General features: G+C 40.9%; 2 protein-coding genes across 2 annotated transcripts in view; one reads left to right on the forward strand and one right to left on the reverse strand.

The window, feature by feature from the left end:
• Positions 1–15258, forward strand: part of LOC144634432 (dehydrogenase/reductase SDR family member 7-like) — a 113912-nt gene extending 98654 nt beyond the window's left edge. The window contains exon 9 of the mRNA XM_078493384.1: positions 15247–15258. The gene's annotated coding sequence lies outside the window, so the exon portion shown is untranslated. The remainder of the gene's footprint in view (positions 1–15246) is intronic.
• A 343-nt stretch (positions 15259–15601) lies between these two features.
• Positions 15602–16852, reverse strand: LOC144637189 (uncharacterized). The gene has a single exon (XM_078496321.1). It carries the CDS (start codon positions 16850–16852, stop codon positions 15602–15604), a length of 1251 nt encoding a protein of 416 aa, XP_078352447.1.
• Between the last annotated feature and the right edge of the window lie 110 nt (positions 16853–16962).

The following is a 16962-nucleotide window of genomic DNA, read 5'->3' on the forward strand; positions in this document are numbered from 1 at the left end:
ATCATACAATATTGCGTTATAAGCCTGTTTACATAACCCCACATTGCGATTTTTAATTTAGCTCTATTTTCAGTGACTTTCAAGTGGAAATCCTAAACTACTTTTGGAATAAAACCAGGAGTCTTTGATTAAAAAAGTCTTCAAGTTCTTCACTTCGTCTCTTTGTTCTTTCCGCGTTTTGATCACCAGGACAAGGGCACGCGCAATGTAGAATGGAATCTGCTGACTTTTACTTGAGACCACTCGGCCACATCGAATCCACGGCCATACTTCCCCCACCCTCTCCCCCGAGGTCGGTAAGTTAATTGGGAAGCGGCGCAAAGAACGGTGGATGGAAAAAAAGAGAAATACATAGACGAGGGTTAGTCAAGCCCCTCGCCGTTTTTCACGCTTATTTCGTTTTTCGCGCTGCTCACCAACTACCGGCAACCGAAAACTTGTTAAGGGACTAAGGAATTTTGTTTCGTTATGCTTAAAACCTCGATACATATAACGAATTGCGGAAAAACAACTGAAATGTACCTTTTATCGAGGACATATGATTATCTGAATTATAATTGATCGATCTGAACATAGATATGGATATAATTCTTTGAAGTTGCTCTCTTTGTTAGAGGAATGAAGGATTTTCACCTTTGTTTGTCTGTTCTGCATTTATCTTTTGTCGCGTGCTGGCCTTTTTTCGTTACATCGGAGTACATTTTTAACTTACCTTAATGATTCGATTTAGCGCCCTCCTTCCAATAAGCGCCCCCTTTCGAATAAGCGCCCCCTTTCGAATGTGTTTTTGTAAATAAGCGCCCCTATTCCAATAAGCGCCCCCATTCTTATAAGCGCCCCTATTCTAATAAGTGCCCCAATTGTGGATAACTGCCCCTACTGAAGTCACCGTACCGTACATGTATTTATACCATGCCATAGAAAATACAGCCAATCAGAATACAGGAAAGCCGTTGTATATTCGACGGTATTCAACCCAACCTTCCCATCGTGCGCTGCGATCATATTCTCGATGAAATTTAGTAAGCGTATTTTCTATGGCATGGTATAAAATAGTTACACAACACTTTCTCGTTGTATACTATGGAATATCCCACTTTTCACTTGTATTTTCTTCGTATACACACTCGCCTAAAGGCTCGTGTGTATACCGAAAAAATACAAGTGACTCGTGGGATATTCCATAGTATACCACTCGAAAGCGTTGCATAACTGGTATATATTTACTGCTAAAATGAACAATTCCTTCAAAAGTAACTAAACTTTCAACAATTTTTTACTGTTACAGTTTCTGTTATTGTTAGTTATTTTAATATTTATTGAAGTTTTGTTGAGAACTTTTGGTTGTTTCTCAAAATATTAAATAAGCGCCCTGTCCCGAATAAGCGCCTTGTCTCGAATAAGCGCCCTTCCTCGAGGTGCCAAAAGTAAATAAGCGCCCCGGGCGCTAAATCGAATCATTACGGTACGTTTGATTTCATTATATCGAGGTTCGTTTATATCGAGGCACTGTTCCATACATTTTACTGTAACTTTGGACGGGCTGAAGAATACCGTTTGTTTTACCGCGGATTTCGTTATATAGAGGCTTGTTAAGGTTCCACTGTATCAGATCACAACACAGGCAGCCCAAACTTTCAATGAACAGTTAAAATTCTGCTTTTGTACATCTTCGCGTTTTGTTATTATTTCAGTATTTTTTTGTTGCAAAATATACTTACTATTTGCTGGAAATGGTGAAAATTTAATAAGCGCCCTGCCTCGAATAAGCGCCCACTCTCAAGATCCAAAAGTTTAATAAGCGTCCAGGGTGCTTAATCGAATAAATACGGTAAGTAACCCAAAAGTAAACTAGTAAAACGAACCAAAAAGTCGTGTTCCATTTACATCCCAACTGGAATTTCCGGAAATTTTTTGAAAATGGTAAAAAGCCACGCCTTTTTGGTTTGTTCGACTGGGAAATTTCAGAAATAAAAGGAAAAGGTGGAAAGGTAGTCCCGTTTTCCCGGTGGAAATGTTTCAATACAGTCCATTCTCCCCAAGAGGGATCGGGACCGGCCCCAACTGTCCGTGTAAGAGAGGTGTCTGCCTTGGAGGTAATGTGTGTGTGTGTGGGGGGGGGGGGGTGAGGGGTGGGGTACTCCCTAAAATTTCTTGTGGGAGTAAGATTAGATAAGATAAGATAAGATAACTTTATTTATACACGGTTTTTCCATCAGTCAATTAAGTTACTGGACTATCTACCTATCTAACTAACTACAAAAATTTGATAACAACAAATTCAAATAACAAAAAAAAAAGAAGAAAAGTCTGCTTTTCATGGAGGCCGTGTCTAAAATTTACTTAAAATTTAGATATTACTTTAAACTGTGCCGACTTAATTTAGATTTGAAATCGGCCAGTGAAGATGCTTGTCTTAGGTCTATAGGTAAGTTGTTCCACAACTGAGCTCCGCTGTACGAAAAACTTTTCTTGAGATAATCAGTTCGAGGTTGTGGAAGAACTAATTTGTTTTCGGTATTCCTTAAACGATAAGCACTAACATCGTCACGATATACGAATCTTGATCTCAAATAATCAGGAGTCATACCATGTAATGTTTTAAACATTAGGATAGACTTCTGTTCCAATCTTTGATAATAGAGTCTTCGCCACCCCAGTGTCCGGGACAAATCATCTAAGTTACTATCATAGCTCGCAGACATTAGGGTACGAGCTGCGCGGTTTTGAAGCCTTTGCAGTTTTTCAGAAAGGCCCTTGTTACAGCTTCCCCACACTACGTTGCAATAATCAAATATTGTGGTTGAATAAGGCTATTATAAACTTTGATTAAAATATTAAATGGAGTGAGATGCCGAATTCGTTTAATTGCACCAATGGCACAAGCTATCTTCTTAGAAATGTTTTCAATATGACACTCCCAGTTTATATTTTGATCAACATAAACTCCGAGGGATTTAGCGGAGGTTACTTGTTCTATTGCGTTCTCATTTATAGTAAGAGAGGGACTTTCCGTAAATTGTGATAACTTCTGCCTTGATGCAATAAGCATAAACTCAGTTTTCGTCATATTTAGAGTGAGCTTGTTAGCAGACAGCCATTCGTACACATTTCTCAGGTCGTGATTAAGGCGATAATTTATATGCTCAATGTCAGTGCTAGCAAGTGTTAGGCTAGTATCATCTGCGTACATTCTGGGTTCCGAATATGTCAGACAGTGTGGTAAATCATTTTAAATATATATCAAAAACAGAAGAGGTCCCAAAATTGTTCCCTGGGGAACACCACATCTTAGACATTTCGGAGTTGACTTACAAGAATTAATGTGACAAATCTGTGTTCGATTATCTAAATAAGAAGCAAACCATTGATGACTGGTCCAACAAATCCCATAGTATTGCGATTTTCGCAACAAAATATCGTGATCTACTGTATCAAATGCCTTTTTGAGATCTAAAAAGACTACGGCATTAACAAGACCACGGTCTAAATCCAAGGCCCAGCTATCTGTAGCTTCGATAAGTGCGGTGAGCGTGGAATGCAGAGACCGAAAACCAGATTGATTGATGGCACGAGAGAAAGTTGTTTTTTGTTAAATAATGATAAAGTTGATCGTAGATTATCCGTTCAAAGACTTTGGCCACAACTGGAATTACTGATATTGGCCGATAATTCGTCGGATCAGAACGCTTCCCAGAATTTTTATACAATGGAGTGACTCTGGCAGATTTCCACTCATCGGGAAAGATACCCGTCATTAGGGATTGATTAAATATATGAGTGAGAGATTCCGCCAGTAAATCAGGACATTCCCTTAGAAGTTTCGCTGAAATATTATCTAATCCTTTGCCTTTGACCTACAAAGCTTTGATAGTAATGCAAAAACACGTGTAGGTGTTGTTTTTTCACAAACAAAATTTTTATCAGTTGCTGTAAGAAATTCGTCGAAGGATTTATCAACTTCTGTTACGTCTCCTCTAAGGCTTGACCCAACTTCTGTGAAAAAGGAGTTTAGCATTTCTGCTATATCTGTTTGATCTTCAGAATTTACCCCACTATATTCCATCTCATTAATAACAGTTTTATTGGATTTTCGTGAGGTCAGTTCATTGATTGTTTTCCATGTTTTCCTTTGATCCCCACAACAATTGTTGAAGGCATTTTCGTAATACACTTTTTTAGCGCTATTAATTTCCCAATTCAGCCAATTCACTTGATTTTTAACCATTCGAAATTGGTTCCAAATAAATGGATCCTTTGTCTTAATAGCCTTTCTTTTGAGGCGGTTTCTGAAATTCATCCGCTTTTTTAAAATAGTGGTTATCCATGGTGATTTAGAATCTCGTGTCCGTTTGGTCTTCATCGGTGCGTGCTTTTCACATACACATTCAGGAATAATTCTTTCCACCTCCTCCACATATCATTAGGATCATACAATTTCTTTATATCATCCCAGGGTTGGGCTAAAATATCCGCATAGAAATTTGCGCTTTTAAAATGTTTAAACTGTCTATATGTTATCAAGTTAACTCCTTTGGAGAAAGTGGGAATTGAAATTTTTCGATATGCATAAACTAAACTGTGATCACTTATGGCGACATGAGACACCCCTGAACAATACACATTCTCTGCCCGATTTGTGAAAATCAGATCAATTAAAGTACTTGTAGTAGGTGTAATTCTGGTAGGTTCATTAATGAGTTGTTCCAATCCATAAATATCTGTTATGTTTAGAAGAGCTTTCACATTAGCATTGTCTTTGGATTGCATGTCACAATTTAGATCCCCCAGGAGAAAATGTTCTACGTTTTCAGAATCTAATTTGCCTAATAATGTGTTTACATGCGCGAAAAGTTAGTGTGCTGCATAAACCTTAAAACTCTTATCCTGAGACCAAGACCAAGGTCTGTGATTTTTCATCCCTTATTTCAGACCTAAGCTAAAAATGAAAGACCTCTAAAATTAGTCCAGGCTCGACTAATAAATGACTTCAGCTAACCAGGAATGACTTCCATTTATGTCAACATTTGAGAAGGTCTTGAAATTTGCCAATTGTACGGGGGAAAATAGCTCCTTGTAAACAACATTCCCAATGCCAGGCCTGAGTAAAAAGAAAAACATACCCTATTTTAGATCAAAATGCTAAAAATCTATTTCCTATTTTCGACCGTCACGGCTCAAAAACTATACCGTTTGGGGCCGCAGATACCTATATAGCTCATATAAGAAAGTACTCCTCGCCCCCCCCCCCCCCCAGGATACGTAACATCTAACTAGTAGGGATCGTTTTCCGGACAGTTTGCAGAGTTACATGTGTTTGCAAAACACTTTGAGTTAAAAGCTAGCGCACGGTTTGTGTATGAAGGTAAGTATCAATATCACATATTAAGACAGCACGTTAATTTATAGTCGATGGGTTTAGCTAACGTTGAATGATTCCGACTGTAGTTACTCGTTCCGGCCATTCTGATTGAGGCCTTTGGCTTCCTGTCATCCGTCAGATCCGTGAAAGGGCGCATGCAAAATATTACTGAAATACAACTCTCGTCATTTAACATGCCTAAACTTTAGGAAGTTGCTTAGTCTCAAAAGGACGACAAGAACGAAGTCGTATACACAGTCGTAGAATCACAATCTGAACATTCGGAGAGCACTTTCATGTCGCAGACAGTATCAATTTCAACAATGGTGTTCATTGTAATGTACCTCCGACACATGAACACTAAATGAGTCGAGGTGGCTGAATAACAGAATCGTAGAGTAGGAGCCGAGAGTCGCATATCTTTTTCTTTAGTTTGTAAACTTCTTACGGTTTTTCTGTCCGCAGTAGCACAGGAATTTCAGTGAACTAATATGCCATCAAACCAAGCAATCAATCAAAGAGCTTCTTTATGAGACAACTCATGAATTTCATGAATTTAACAATGTAAACAGTTTTATTTTTCCTTGGTATAGGGTTTTGATTCAGTTGGTAGAAAAAGGTACTCAAAGGTGCAAGCAGAGAAGAGTGAAACTTGCGTTACACTTAACGCGTGATACAGGTCAGCTGACAGGTCCTCAGCAGTAGGAATAATAATCTAATCGGCGCGGGTCGCGGGTAAATTGTCGCGGGTCGTGGGTAAACTGTCGTGGGTTCGAAGATTTCCTTGTAGGCTCAAATTAGAAGTAACAGCCCTCGCCGAAACAAAAAGGGTTTTTCAACCTGTCCCTTTCAACTAAAATAAGCGAGCAGTTGTGTGTTAGTCGTACAACTATAAAGGATTGGTAGTACTAATCAATCAAAGTAAAAGTGCCCGAAAAATGCTGGAAACCGGTATTAGCCATCTTTATTTCAATAAAAAAGCCTATAATAATGTAGACATCACTTGAGAAAATGTCTTTGATTTTTAACTGGAATTAATGTAAATAGCAGAACTTGTCAGGCTAGACACATCAAGAAGAAAAAGCTAGTCTGTGGAGCACGTTTTTTAACTTATCGACAAAAAAAATTCCCCTTTTCTCGCGTTTTCTGGTTACGAAGCAAGACTTTTTAACCAAAAAATTTGGATCAAACATAATCAAAGGCAGTTTTATCAAAGGCAGCCCAAGCCCTCTTTATGAACCGCACAAATAAGTAGGTATGGGATTTCTTACAAGAAATCCATGAAAAGTGAAAGTTCTCAATGAAAATGTGCTGCTCGCTTGTCTGGTGCAGTTATTTTACCGATCAGTATTAAACGTGATTTAAGCGACTTTTTATTTCCGATTTTTAGTTTAAGGGATTAAGGGAAACCATTTTTATTGAGAATTCTCACTTGTAATTACCTCCATGGATGCTTTGTAGGAAATCCCATACAAACCTTATAATTCGATGCGATGTGGTTTGTGCGGTTCATAGAGAGAGCTTGGGCTGCTTGTGGTTTTACGAGACTTGGATGTCTACAAATTCAAGTGCACACACATGAACGTTAGGAGTTATGGCGCAAACCCGCAAACCGTGTGACAACTCACTCGGCTCGCCTCGCTCCTTGTCACACGGTTTGCGTGTTTGCGCCCATAACTCCTAACGTACATGTGTGTGTGCGGATCGCAAGCCGCTTTTTTATCCCTCTTGCGCCACAAGTAACAAAAAAAAGGCCTTTGACTGCTTTAACTTCCCGAAGCAGTTTCACTTGACCCCACTGTGTACCAGTCGTTGTTTGGTTGCATTATTACCTTATAAATACAAACTTTTAATTGACAAAAAGACTTGAGTGCGGATCGCAAGCCGCTTTTTTATCCCTCTTGCGCCACGAGTTACAAAAAAGGCTTTCGGCGGCACCTCTAACGGCCCGCAGCAACATAGTGCGCTAGATTTATTTTCCAATTGAACAAATATTTTTCTTTGGCATATACAACAGATGGCTGCCGCAAGATATTCGTCAGAAGTTTTGCAAGCTATGATGGAGGAAAACATCCGTGAATTTCAAAGAAACCCCCAAAGAAATTTAACTTTTTTACTGGCCCAAACAGATTTCAACGAATGGCTCCGTGTATGGAAAATGTCAATTCCCGAAAATGACCAAAACAACAAAGATCTGTACAAATTTGCAAGAAAAAACAAAAAAAAGTTTTCCGATTTGTTAGAAAGCGAAATTGAAGACTTAAAAAGCATAAAAGCCAGCTTTGGGCTTGAAGTAAAGTTTTCAAAAGAAACAAACGGTGTTACTCAGCACATGAGCCACTATTTCAGAGAAAGAGAACCCCACGTTTTCACAGAATACAAAAAAGATGAAATAAAACCAAATTTTGACAATTTTATTGAAAAAGCAAAGGGAGAAATCGAGGCTTGGTCGGAAAGAGGCTCAGGCTGGGTTATTGAAAGAATAACTGAGGCGTACATCAACGTTGCGCGTTATCAGCCATTGCGAGGTGGAACTTACTTGCCATTGCCCCCAAAATTGGCAAAAAAGAAAGCCATTATAAACGTCCGAAACAAGGACAACCAGTGTCTAAAATGGGCACTAAGGGCGGCGCTATTTCCTCCCAAAGATGGGAAAGACGCCCAAAGGCCAAGCAAGTACCCAGCCGATGACGGGATAGACTACAGCGGAATCGATTTTCCAACACCCCTAAAACAGCTTGACAGGCTTGAGGCGAAAAACCCAAAACTCGCAATGAACGTCTTTGGATGGGTGGATGGCCGTGTGATTCCACTCAGAATTAGCGAAAAAGAAAAAAGCATTTCCCGTATTTGTCTTATGTTAATTGAGTCGGGCGAAACCCAGCACTACTGTTTTGTAAAAAGAGTAAGCGCACTGCTTTACGATCAGAGCAAATCACACAACAAAAAACACTTTTGCATGTTGTGCTTGACCGGTTTTTCAAGAGCAGATTTGCTCGAGAACCACGAAAAATATTGCAATGGAGTTAATGGCAGGCCGACAAGGATCGAGATGCCGGAAGAGGGGAACAACACCCTTTATTTTAAAAACTACCACAAGCAAATGAAAGTGCCTTTTGTGATTTACGCAGACTGTGAGGCATTGTTAAGAAAGATGCAAGGATGTAAACGCGAAACGTCAGAAGACCGCCAGAAGATAAAAGATAAAGGAGAAGAACTGGAAGACTTGAAGCAAAAAAGCCACACGGAAAAGACAGAACAGCACGAGGCGTGTAGTTTTTCTTATACTGTTGTGAGGAGTGACGGAAAAATAAAAAAGCCCTTTGTTTACAGAGGAGAAAAACCCATGGAAGTGTTTTTGAACTGCCTTTTAAGCGAAGAGCGACAAATAAGGCATGAATTGTCAAATCAAAGCCCAATTGTTATGACTTGGAAAGACTGGGAAAAATTCAAAAAAGCAACCGTTTGCCACATTTGCGAAGACCCGTTGATGAAACAAAACTTTTTAGACTCGTTGCCGGTTTGGATTGGGAATGAAAAGAAAAAAACTCTTGATTACTTTGGGCAGATGCACAAAAAATGTTATTACAAAAAGGAAAAAGAGGCGAGAAACCTTAAGGAGGACCATAGCTGTGAGCTGAAAAAGTTGACAAAAAAAGAACAAAAAGAGGCCGCAAAAAACCAAGAAAATTGCCTGGCTTGCAGGGTGGCCCATCACTATGAGCTGAAAAAGTTGACAAAAAAAGAACACAAAGAGGCCGCAAAAAACCAAGAAAATTGCCTGGCTTGCCGCAAGCCGCTTATCCAGCCAAGCTACAAAGATGTGGTAAAGGACCATTGCCACATAACAGGGAAGTACCGAGGAGCAGCGCACAACTTGTGCAACCTGTTGATGCGAATAAACCCAAAGACGATCCAAATACCAGTTGTATTTCACAACCTGAGGGGCTATGACGCGCACCATTTAATGCAGGCGATGTCAAAGATTTCAAAAGAGGCCCAGAAAGAGGTAAAATGTGTTGCAAACAACATGGAAAAATACATCACATTTTCACTGGGCGGCTTAAGGTTCATTGACAGCTTAAACTTCCTACAAGGAAGCCTTGATTCACTTGTAAAAGGCATGCCAAAAGAGGCATTAGAAATAACAAAATCTATTTCTAAAGAAAATTACGAACTTCTTTTCAAAAAGGGAATCTACCCTTACGAGTACATAGACTCTTGGGAAAGATTCAAAGAAACAAGTTTGCCAGAAAAAGAGAAGTTTTACAGCAAGCTGAACGACGAGCACATAACAGACGAAGAGTATGCACACGCTCAAAAAGTGTGGAAAACCTTTGGCTGCCGAAATCTCGGAGACTACCACGATTTGTATGTTAAAACAGACGTGACTCTGTTAGCCGACGTTTTTGAGAACTTTCGAAAATTATGCCTTGAGAAGTATGGCCTCGACCCAGCCCACTATTACACGTCGCCAGGCCTTTCTTGGGACGCGCTCTTGAAAAAGACACGCGTGGAGCTTGAGCTACTCACGGACTATGAAATGCATAGCTTTGTGGAAAGGGGAATAAGAGGCGGAATTTCAATGGTCAGCAAGAGATACGCAAAGGCGAACAATCCATATGTCGAGGGCTTTGACCCGAGCCAGCCCAAAAAATACATAACGTACCTTGATGCGAATAACCTTTACGGCTGGGCAATGAGCAAACCACTGCCGAAAAGCGGTTTTAGATGGAAAAAGGTAATGCCAACAGAAAAAGAAATAATGACAAAAAAGGAGCAAGCAAAAGCTGGATGGATTTTGGAGGTAGACCTTGAATACCCCGCCAAACTGCACAGAGCCCACAACAGCTATCCATTAGCACCAGAGAAAAAGAAAATAAACGAAGAAAAGTTTTCACCTTACCAGAAAAAAATAATAAAAGATCTTGATTTGAAACTGCCAGACAGCAAAAAGCTCGTATTGACTCTCGAAAACAAAACCAATTACGTTGTGCATTACAGAAACCTGCAGTTTTATCTGAAACAAGGAATGAAGCTCAAAAAGGTGCACAGGGTTTTGGAGTTTGAACAAGAGGCGTGGATGGAGCCGTATATCCGAATGAACACAGAATTCAGGAAAAAAGCAAAAAGTGTCTTTGAAAAGAACTTTTACAAGCTCATGAATAACTCTGTTTTCGGGAAAACAATGGAAAACTTGAGAAACCGAGTAGACATAAAAATAGTTCGGAGCGACGAAAAATACAAAATAAGAAAACTGGTTGCCAGCCCATTGTATTCAAGGCATGTAATGTTTTCAAACGATTTGGTTGGAATAGACATGCACAAAAGCAGGCTTTTTCTCAACAAGCCGGTCTACACAGGAATGACTATCCTCGATGTAAGTAAGATATGCATGTATGACTTTTATTACAACCACCTGAAAAAGGAGTATGGGTCGAAATGCGAGTTGCTTTACACGGACACCGACAGTCTTTTGCTTGAGATAGAAACAGAAGACTTTTACGCGGACATGGCAAAAAACATTGACGAGTATGACACAAGCGGATATCCGAAAAAAAATCCACTTTTTTCATCTAAAAACAAGAAAGTTTTAGGCAAAATGAAAGACGAGTGCGCGATAGAAGAAGAGTGCAAGATTACAAAAGAACTTTTTCCAGTGCTTCACACTATTTCAGAATGTGTATGTTTGAGGCCGAAAATGTACTCAATAATGACAGAAAAAGTGCAGAGTGACCGTGAAACGGTGCCTGTGAAACCCGAAAAAAATATCAAAAAAGCGAAGGGTGTGAAAAAATGTGTGATAAAAAATAAGATAAATCACAAAAACTTCAAAGATACACTTTTTCAAAACAAAGAGAGCTTTCACGAAATGCACATGCTAAGAAGCGAGGGCCACGAGATGTATTCTATAGTGGTCAACAAAAAATCGCTGTCGCCATTTGACTCAAAGCGATGGATAGCGGATGATGGGATACATACAAATGCTTACGGATATAAGCCGACATAAACAGAACGTTTAGAGCTTTTCTGAGCCCAAGGGGCTCAAGCACTAAGTGCTTGGTGGTAACTGTGTATTTGGAGGAATAATAAGCAATTCTTCACGCACAAAGCCGCGCTTGGGGCCATCGTGCAAGTAATAAAGCACTGGCTGATCAGGTTTAGTAACAGACCTTTCGATGCTGTAGACTTTTAATGACCAAATCGGATCTGTTGCCCTTTTTACGCCGCCTTCTAGCTCGCCAGGTTGGTAGAGATAGCGCACATTAACGAGAGAGGGTATTTTTTTTTCTTTCTAGCCAACAGGTCTTGTATATTTTGAGGACGGCTTGGACGAAACAGCCTTTTCTTTGATTGCAGCAGCAGGTTTCTTGCCAGTAAGACTGGTTACTTCGTTGTTCAGAGCGGTAACAACTTCGGGAAGCCTTTTTACCCACGCTGTCGACCGCTGGCCAGATGGCAGGTTCATCTCGACACCGTACTGATAACCAAACAGGCGCCCTGCCAGTGTTTGATTAAAACGTTCAACAATAGCTTGATCTCTGTGGATATTAACACGCCCGCGTCTAATATAGGTTTTGTGATTTTCCATTTCTTTGGTAACAGCGCCCATGAATTCGCGACCAGGGTCAACTTGCAGCATCTGTGGCCATTTTAGTGCACTTCGCCTGTAAATTGTCTGAAAACCTTTTGCAACCTCAGTTGAATCTTTGGAGGTCAAAGGCTCGGCCTCTTTGAAACGGCTGGCAACGTCAACAACAGTCAGCGCGTATTTGTAAACTTTTCGCCCTCGCGGCAGTTTGTCGTGTGGCAGAAAAAGAAGGTCCGCCTGGTGGACCGCGTTTGGAGAAGAAACATCGAATTTTGGGCGAGGAACGTATCGTGGTGCCGGAAGGTAGATCTGCCAAAGGGCCTGCTTAACTAGCCACTTTTTTGCGGCATCTTCGGAAACCTTGGCAGCCTCGGCTAATTTTTTTATCGCAGCAATTCCCTTCCAATAGCCCTGGGGGCTATAGTAGACTTTTGAGATCTTTGCATCCATGCGAGCACTTCGTGCGTGTGTCACAACGTGACTGTGTATACAAGAAAAAAAAGAAACGTTTAAAGAAACCGAAAGGCAGCGTACCCAAGAGCAAGAGCGCCTGCGCCAACAAACATCAGTTCACCTTGTTTCTGCTGCTCGCTTGGCTGATAAAAATCAGAGAACTTGGGCTCTTTCGGAGGAATCATTTGTTTGTCAGGATGTGCCTGGTTGTAGAGTTTGAAAGCGTAGTCAGTGTTTGTGAAGTTCTGTTTGGCCTGCTCTTTTATTTCCGCGTTGGTCTGTATCCAGTCGAGGAGCTTGGTGCGGTCGCGAGAGTATTTAGCGTAAGCTGCCTGGTAAGCCTCTAGAGCTTTGTCGTGCCTTTCTTTTTCTTTCAAAGCGGCGTCATCTCCACCACCCAAAGCTCGAGCAAGGTAGTTGCCGCCAATGAAAGCAGCAGCGTTCAAGATAGCTCCGCCAGCCATAATCGCGATGCTTGCCATTGTGTGTTTTTGTTCTTATATTATGATATTTTTTTTTAATTGGTGGGGAGAATTTTCTGGTCCTCGAGATACTGTTTAAGTGCAACGCTGCCAGCCATGACGGCTGTGAACTTTACATAGTTCATAAAACTGCTGCTTGGGTCGGATGTGAAGTTTTCTTTTACAACTTTTTTGGCAGCCCAGCCGATTCCGGCGGCAAGGCCAGTGAGAGTCGCGGCATCCATGAGTGTTTTTACGAGTTTGTTGTCAGACATGGTGTTTGTTATAAAATAAAAATAAATATTTAAATTGAAAAATAATTTTATGAATTCTTTTAATCTCATCAAAGAGTTCTAATAAAAAAAAAGTTAATTGCTGAAGTCAGAAAGTAAAACAGAAATCACTTTCTTAAAAACTTTAGTTGGACAAACACATCATGCCACATGGAATTAAAGATTTTTTCCATTTCAGCACACATCAAACTTTTTGCTTCTTCAATCTTCTCTTTTCTTTTTTCTTCATTTTCTATTTTTTCATACTCTTTTTCAAGTTTTATTAAATCCTCATACTGCCTGTTTAAACTTTCCACAGTTTTTTCATCAATAGCAATAAAATTTTTTAATTCTTCTGGTTTCAGCTGGTTAAAAAAGGCTTTTGTCCCTTCCAAAGCAGCTGTTGCTCGTGCCTCATCTTCTTCGAAGAATTTCCCAAAGAACTCGGCACAGAGACCCAACAAAACAAAGCTTCCAAAATCCATTGGGTCAGGCATAGTGTATGTCTTCGTGTCGGTCATCGTGTTTTGTATACTTTTAAAATCAAATGTTTAAATGAAAATTATTTAATAATTTTTTTAATCCATCGGACGGATTCCTCTTTTTGAGCCATTTTGTTTTGTTGGTTGCGGAATTCTAGAGCCCGTTTGGCGCGTGTCTGAAGAACGCGTTGCAACCCTTCCAATACTTTCTGCTGTAACTGGTGTGTCATCAGTTATAAGAGTTGGCGGAGATTTAAATGTTGGACTTCTTTTTTCGTTTATAAAGGCTTTTATGTCTTCGCGTTTCACATAAGTTGTAACGATTGCAACGCCGATACCAAGCAAAGATATCCATTGATTTGTGGTGAGACCGCTTGATTGCGGCTGAGCCTCGGGCGGAGCTGGTTCCGTTACGGCCGGTGGTGTTACATTTCGCTTTGCAGATGCAGATTTCTTTTCCTTTTCTTTTGCAATTATTGCAGCAGCCTCGATAGAAGCTTTTTTCTGTGCTTCACGAGCCTGTTTTGTTTTTTCAGCTGCAAGCTTGCCAGCAGCCACTCGCTTTGGATTTTTGGCAGGTTTTGTTGCAGGAGTTGTTGAAGTGACTTGTGGAACGTTTTCTTGAACAACTGCAGGTTCGCTCGGTATTTGTGTTTCAGGGTCCGCCATTTATTAGAAAAAATAATAATATTTAAATGAAAAATGCTTAGCAAACTTTTTTGGTCAGCATTTAATGAGCATTGTTCAGTAATTACTTAGCATTTTCTTAGCATTGCTTAGTAATTTACTCAGGAAGATCTTTATGCTCGCTTTCTAGAGTCGCTTGTGGTGCTGTGCTGTAATCAATGTGCTTTGCCGTTATCAAAGCAACAGAAGCTGGAGCAAGAAACTTGCCGTATTTGAAAGACAAACCGCCGACAAGATTGGAAAGCTCGTTGTTGATGATGTAGTCATTTTTAAGCTCTTTTTGCAAAGCTTCAATATTTTTTAAGGGCACGAACAGACTTGCGGCTTTCGTAAAAAGAGTGAGCGCGCTGTCGATAAGATTTTCTGTGGTCTTGGCCCCAACATACGCTTCGTACCTCTTGAAGTACTTTTCGACGTCTTTGTCGGTCAAGCGCTTTACCTGATCGTGAGTTAGCTGCACACCGATTGCTTCTTTAGACTTGCCTGTTGAAACAAGTCTTGCAAGCTGTTCACGTAAAGCTGGAATGTCAGGTCCCGCTGCTTGCATCTCTGACGGCATACTGCCTGGTTCAGGTTCTAGCATTTCCATTACGGACGTTTCCAACATAATTCGTTCACTTGCAGTGATATCAGTGGAAGTTGCGAACGGGTCAGCCATTTATTACTCTAAAAAATATGTTCAATAAAAAAATTCTGTGCCGTAAGGGTGGCGATGAGAAATAACAAGATGCGAAAACTTATTTTTTTTCAGCTTTGAAATGACTTCTTTGTAATCTTCATGGGAAAGTTCGCCAGCGTAATCCTCAAAGATTGCCTTCGTGGTCTTGGCAGAGGGGGTGTAAAAGAAAACGATTGCCGCAACATTTTCGCGGAATGAGGATGTAATGCTTGTCATTTTTTGAGTCAGCACCCATACGCTCAAACCTGCGTGGCGAGCAGAGAAAGCAAGATTCACCAACTCCCCCGTTCGCCCTTTTACATCTTTCGAAGCAGCGCAGTCGTCGAGGATGATAAGCGTGTTCGCACCCTCAAAAAGAAATCTTGAAAGCTTTAACCAAGATTCAACCTCGTGCTGCTCGCAAATGTAAACATAAAAGCGCGGATCTTCCTCAGCAAAGCGATAATAAGTCTTGTTGTGCGCGAAAGTCGGGCATATGAGCACGATATAGTCAAACTTGCCGCGGAAAGGGCCACAAAGCTGATTGACCACGTACCTTGTTTTTCCTGAGTTTGTTGGTCCCACAATGAGGGCGTTGAAGGGAATATTGGAAGGATCCATCTTCGTTCGTATATTAATAAAGCACAGATTCTAACTGCCTGCCAATTATATTCATTTGGGCGTCGCTGATTACGTAAATGTGGCAGTTCAAATTACCTGAGCCGCTTGTTTTCCTCTCTAGCTCAAGCTGTACACCGTCCTTTGTGTTCACAAGGCGCGTGCCGCTTCCGTGCATCTCGTGGTCAGCCATGGAACGCAGATCAATCAGAAGGCCGAACTTGTCTTCGGTATAAAACTTTTGCAGGTTCATGTGCTGCGTTTTTTTTTCTTTCATAAAGAATCTTTTAACTTCTTCCCAAATGTCCATTCCTTCGATGCCGTTGTTGTACAGCATGTTTGGCGAGCCGTTGACAGTGACGCTTACTTTTGTAAGGTCTGGGTTAATGTACTTTTCCGAGATCCTTGCACCTTTGGCATATTGCTCTATAAAAAGTAGCAAGATACCTTTTAGGGACCTCCTCTGAGGGTTGACCTTAAGATTCAGACGTGTGTCGGATCCTTTTGCAAAAGTAACAACTTCGGCACGCTGGATGTGGTCGTAAGCGAACTCTTTGCCGCCCGAGTAAGCGCTGAACGCCTCATCTGCAATTTCCTTGCTTCTTATCATTTCGTACTCTAGCTGTATGTTTGTCAGCTTGTATTTCAGTTTTGTTGCATCTGAGCCTCTTACAACATGTTCGGCTGCCGCGAGCTTCAGTTCGAACAGAAGATCGTTGTATAGTGCCTGAGGATAAAATGCCCCGTGGTCAGTTAAAATCTGGTGATCCAGACGGATCCGGTATTTATTTCCATATAGCTCATTCAGCTTTTTTTCTGCTTCGACTCCTGAAGTTTTCTTATCGCCAGCATTTGAGCGAATTTTGTTGAGGTCCTCGCTCTGAATGCCCTCTGGCACCCTGTCGTCGCGCTCCTCCTGCGAAAGGAAAAAATCCTCAAATATTTTGTAGATGTCATAGCCCACCGTGTCCTGCACGACGGTGCCTTCATACTTTACAACAAACTTGTCGACAAGAGCTCGGCTGACGTTGTCAACCAGAAAGTTGTTGGCATGGCCTCCGCTCAAGTCGATGTTGAAGCGCAGCGCCAGCGAGCCAGGCACAATGACCTCGTTTTCGTTCAGCTTTGGCACTGAAACATACAACGTTTCCTCTGGATTGGCTTCAGTGCGGTCAAAAGTGATTCGTTTTACAGCTCGCTCGGCTTTCAGTGCGCCGAGGGTTTTCTCTACGCGTCCCGGTCGAAGGTTTTCTTGAACAGCAGCCATCTCTCGATTGGTTTTATTGTTAAATTGAAAAGTTTAATTTGAAAATATATATAAATTACGTGATGGCAACAGGTGGTGGTGATTTTGGATACGAGGACCCTGATTTGGAC

The sequence above is a fragment of the Oculina patagonica genome, chromosome 13 (genome assembly GCF_052425735.1).
Source record: "Oculina patagonica isolate OP01 chromosome 13, crgOcupat, whole genome shotgun sequence".
In the NCBI taxonomy this organism is placed as follows: Eukaryota; Metazoa; Cnidaria; class Anthozoa; order Scleractinia; family Oculinidae; genus Oculina; species Oculina patagonica.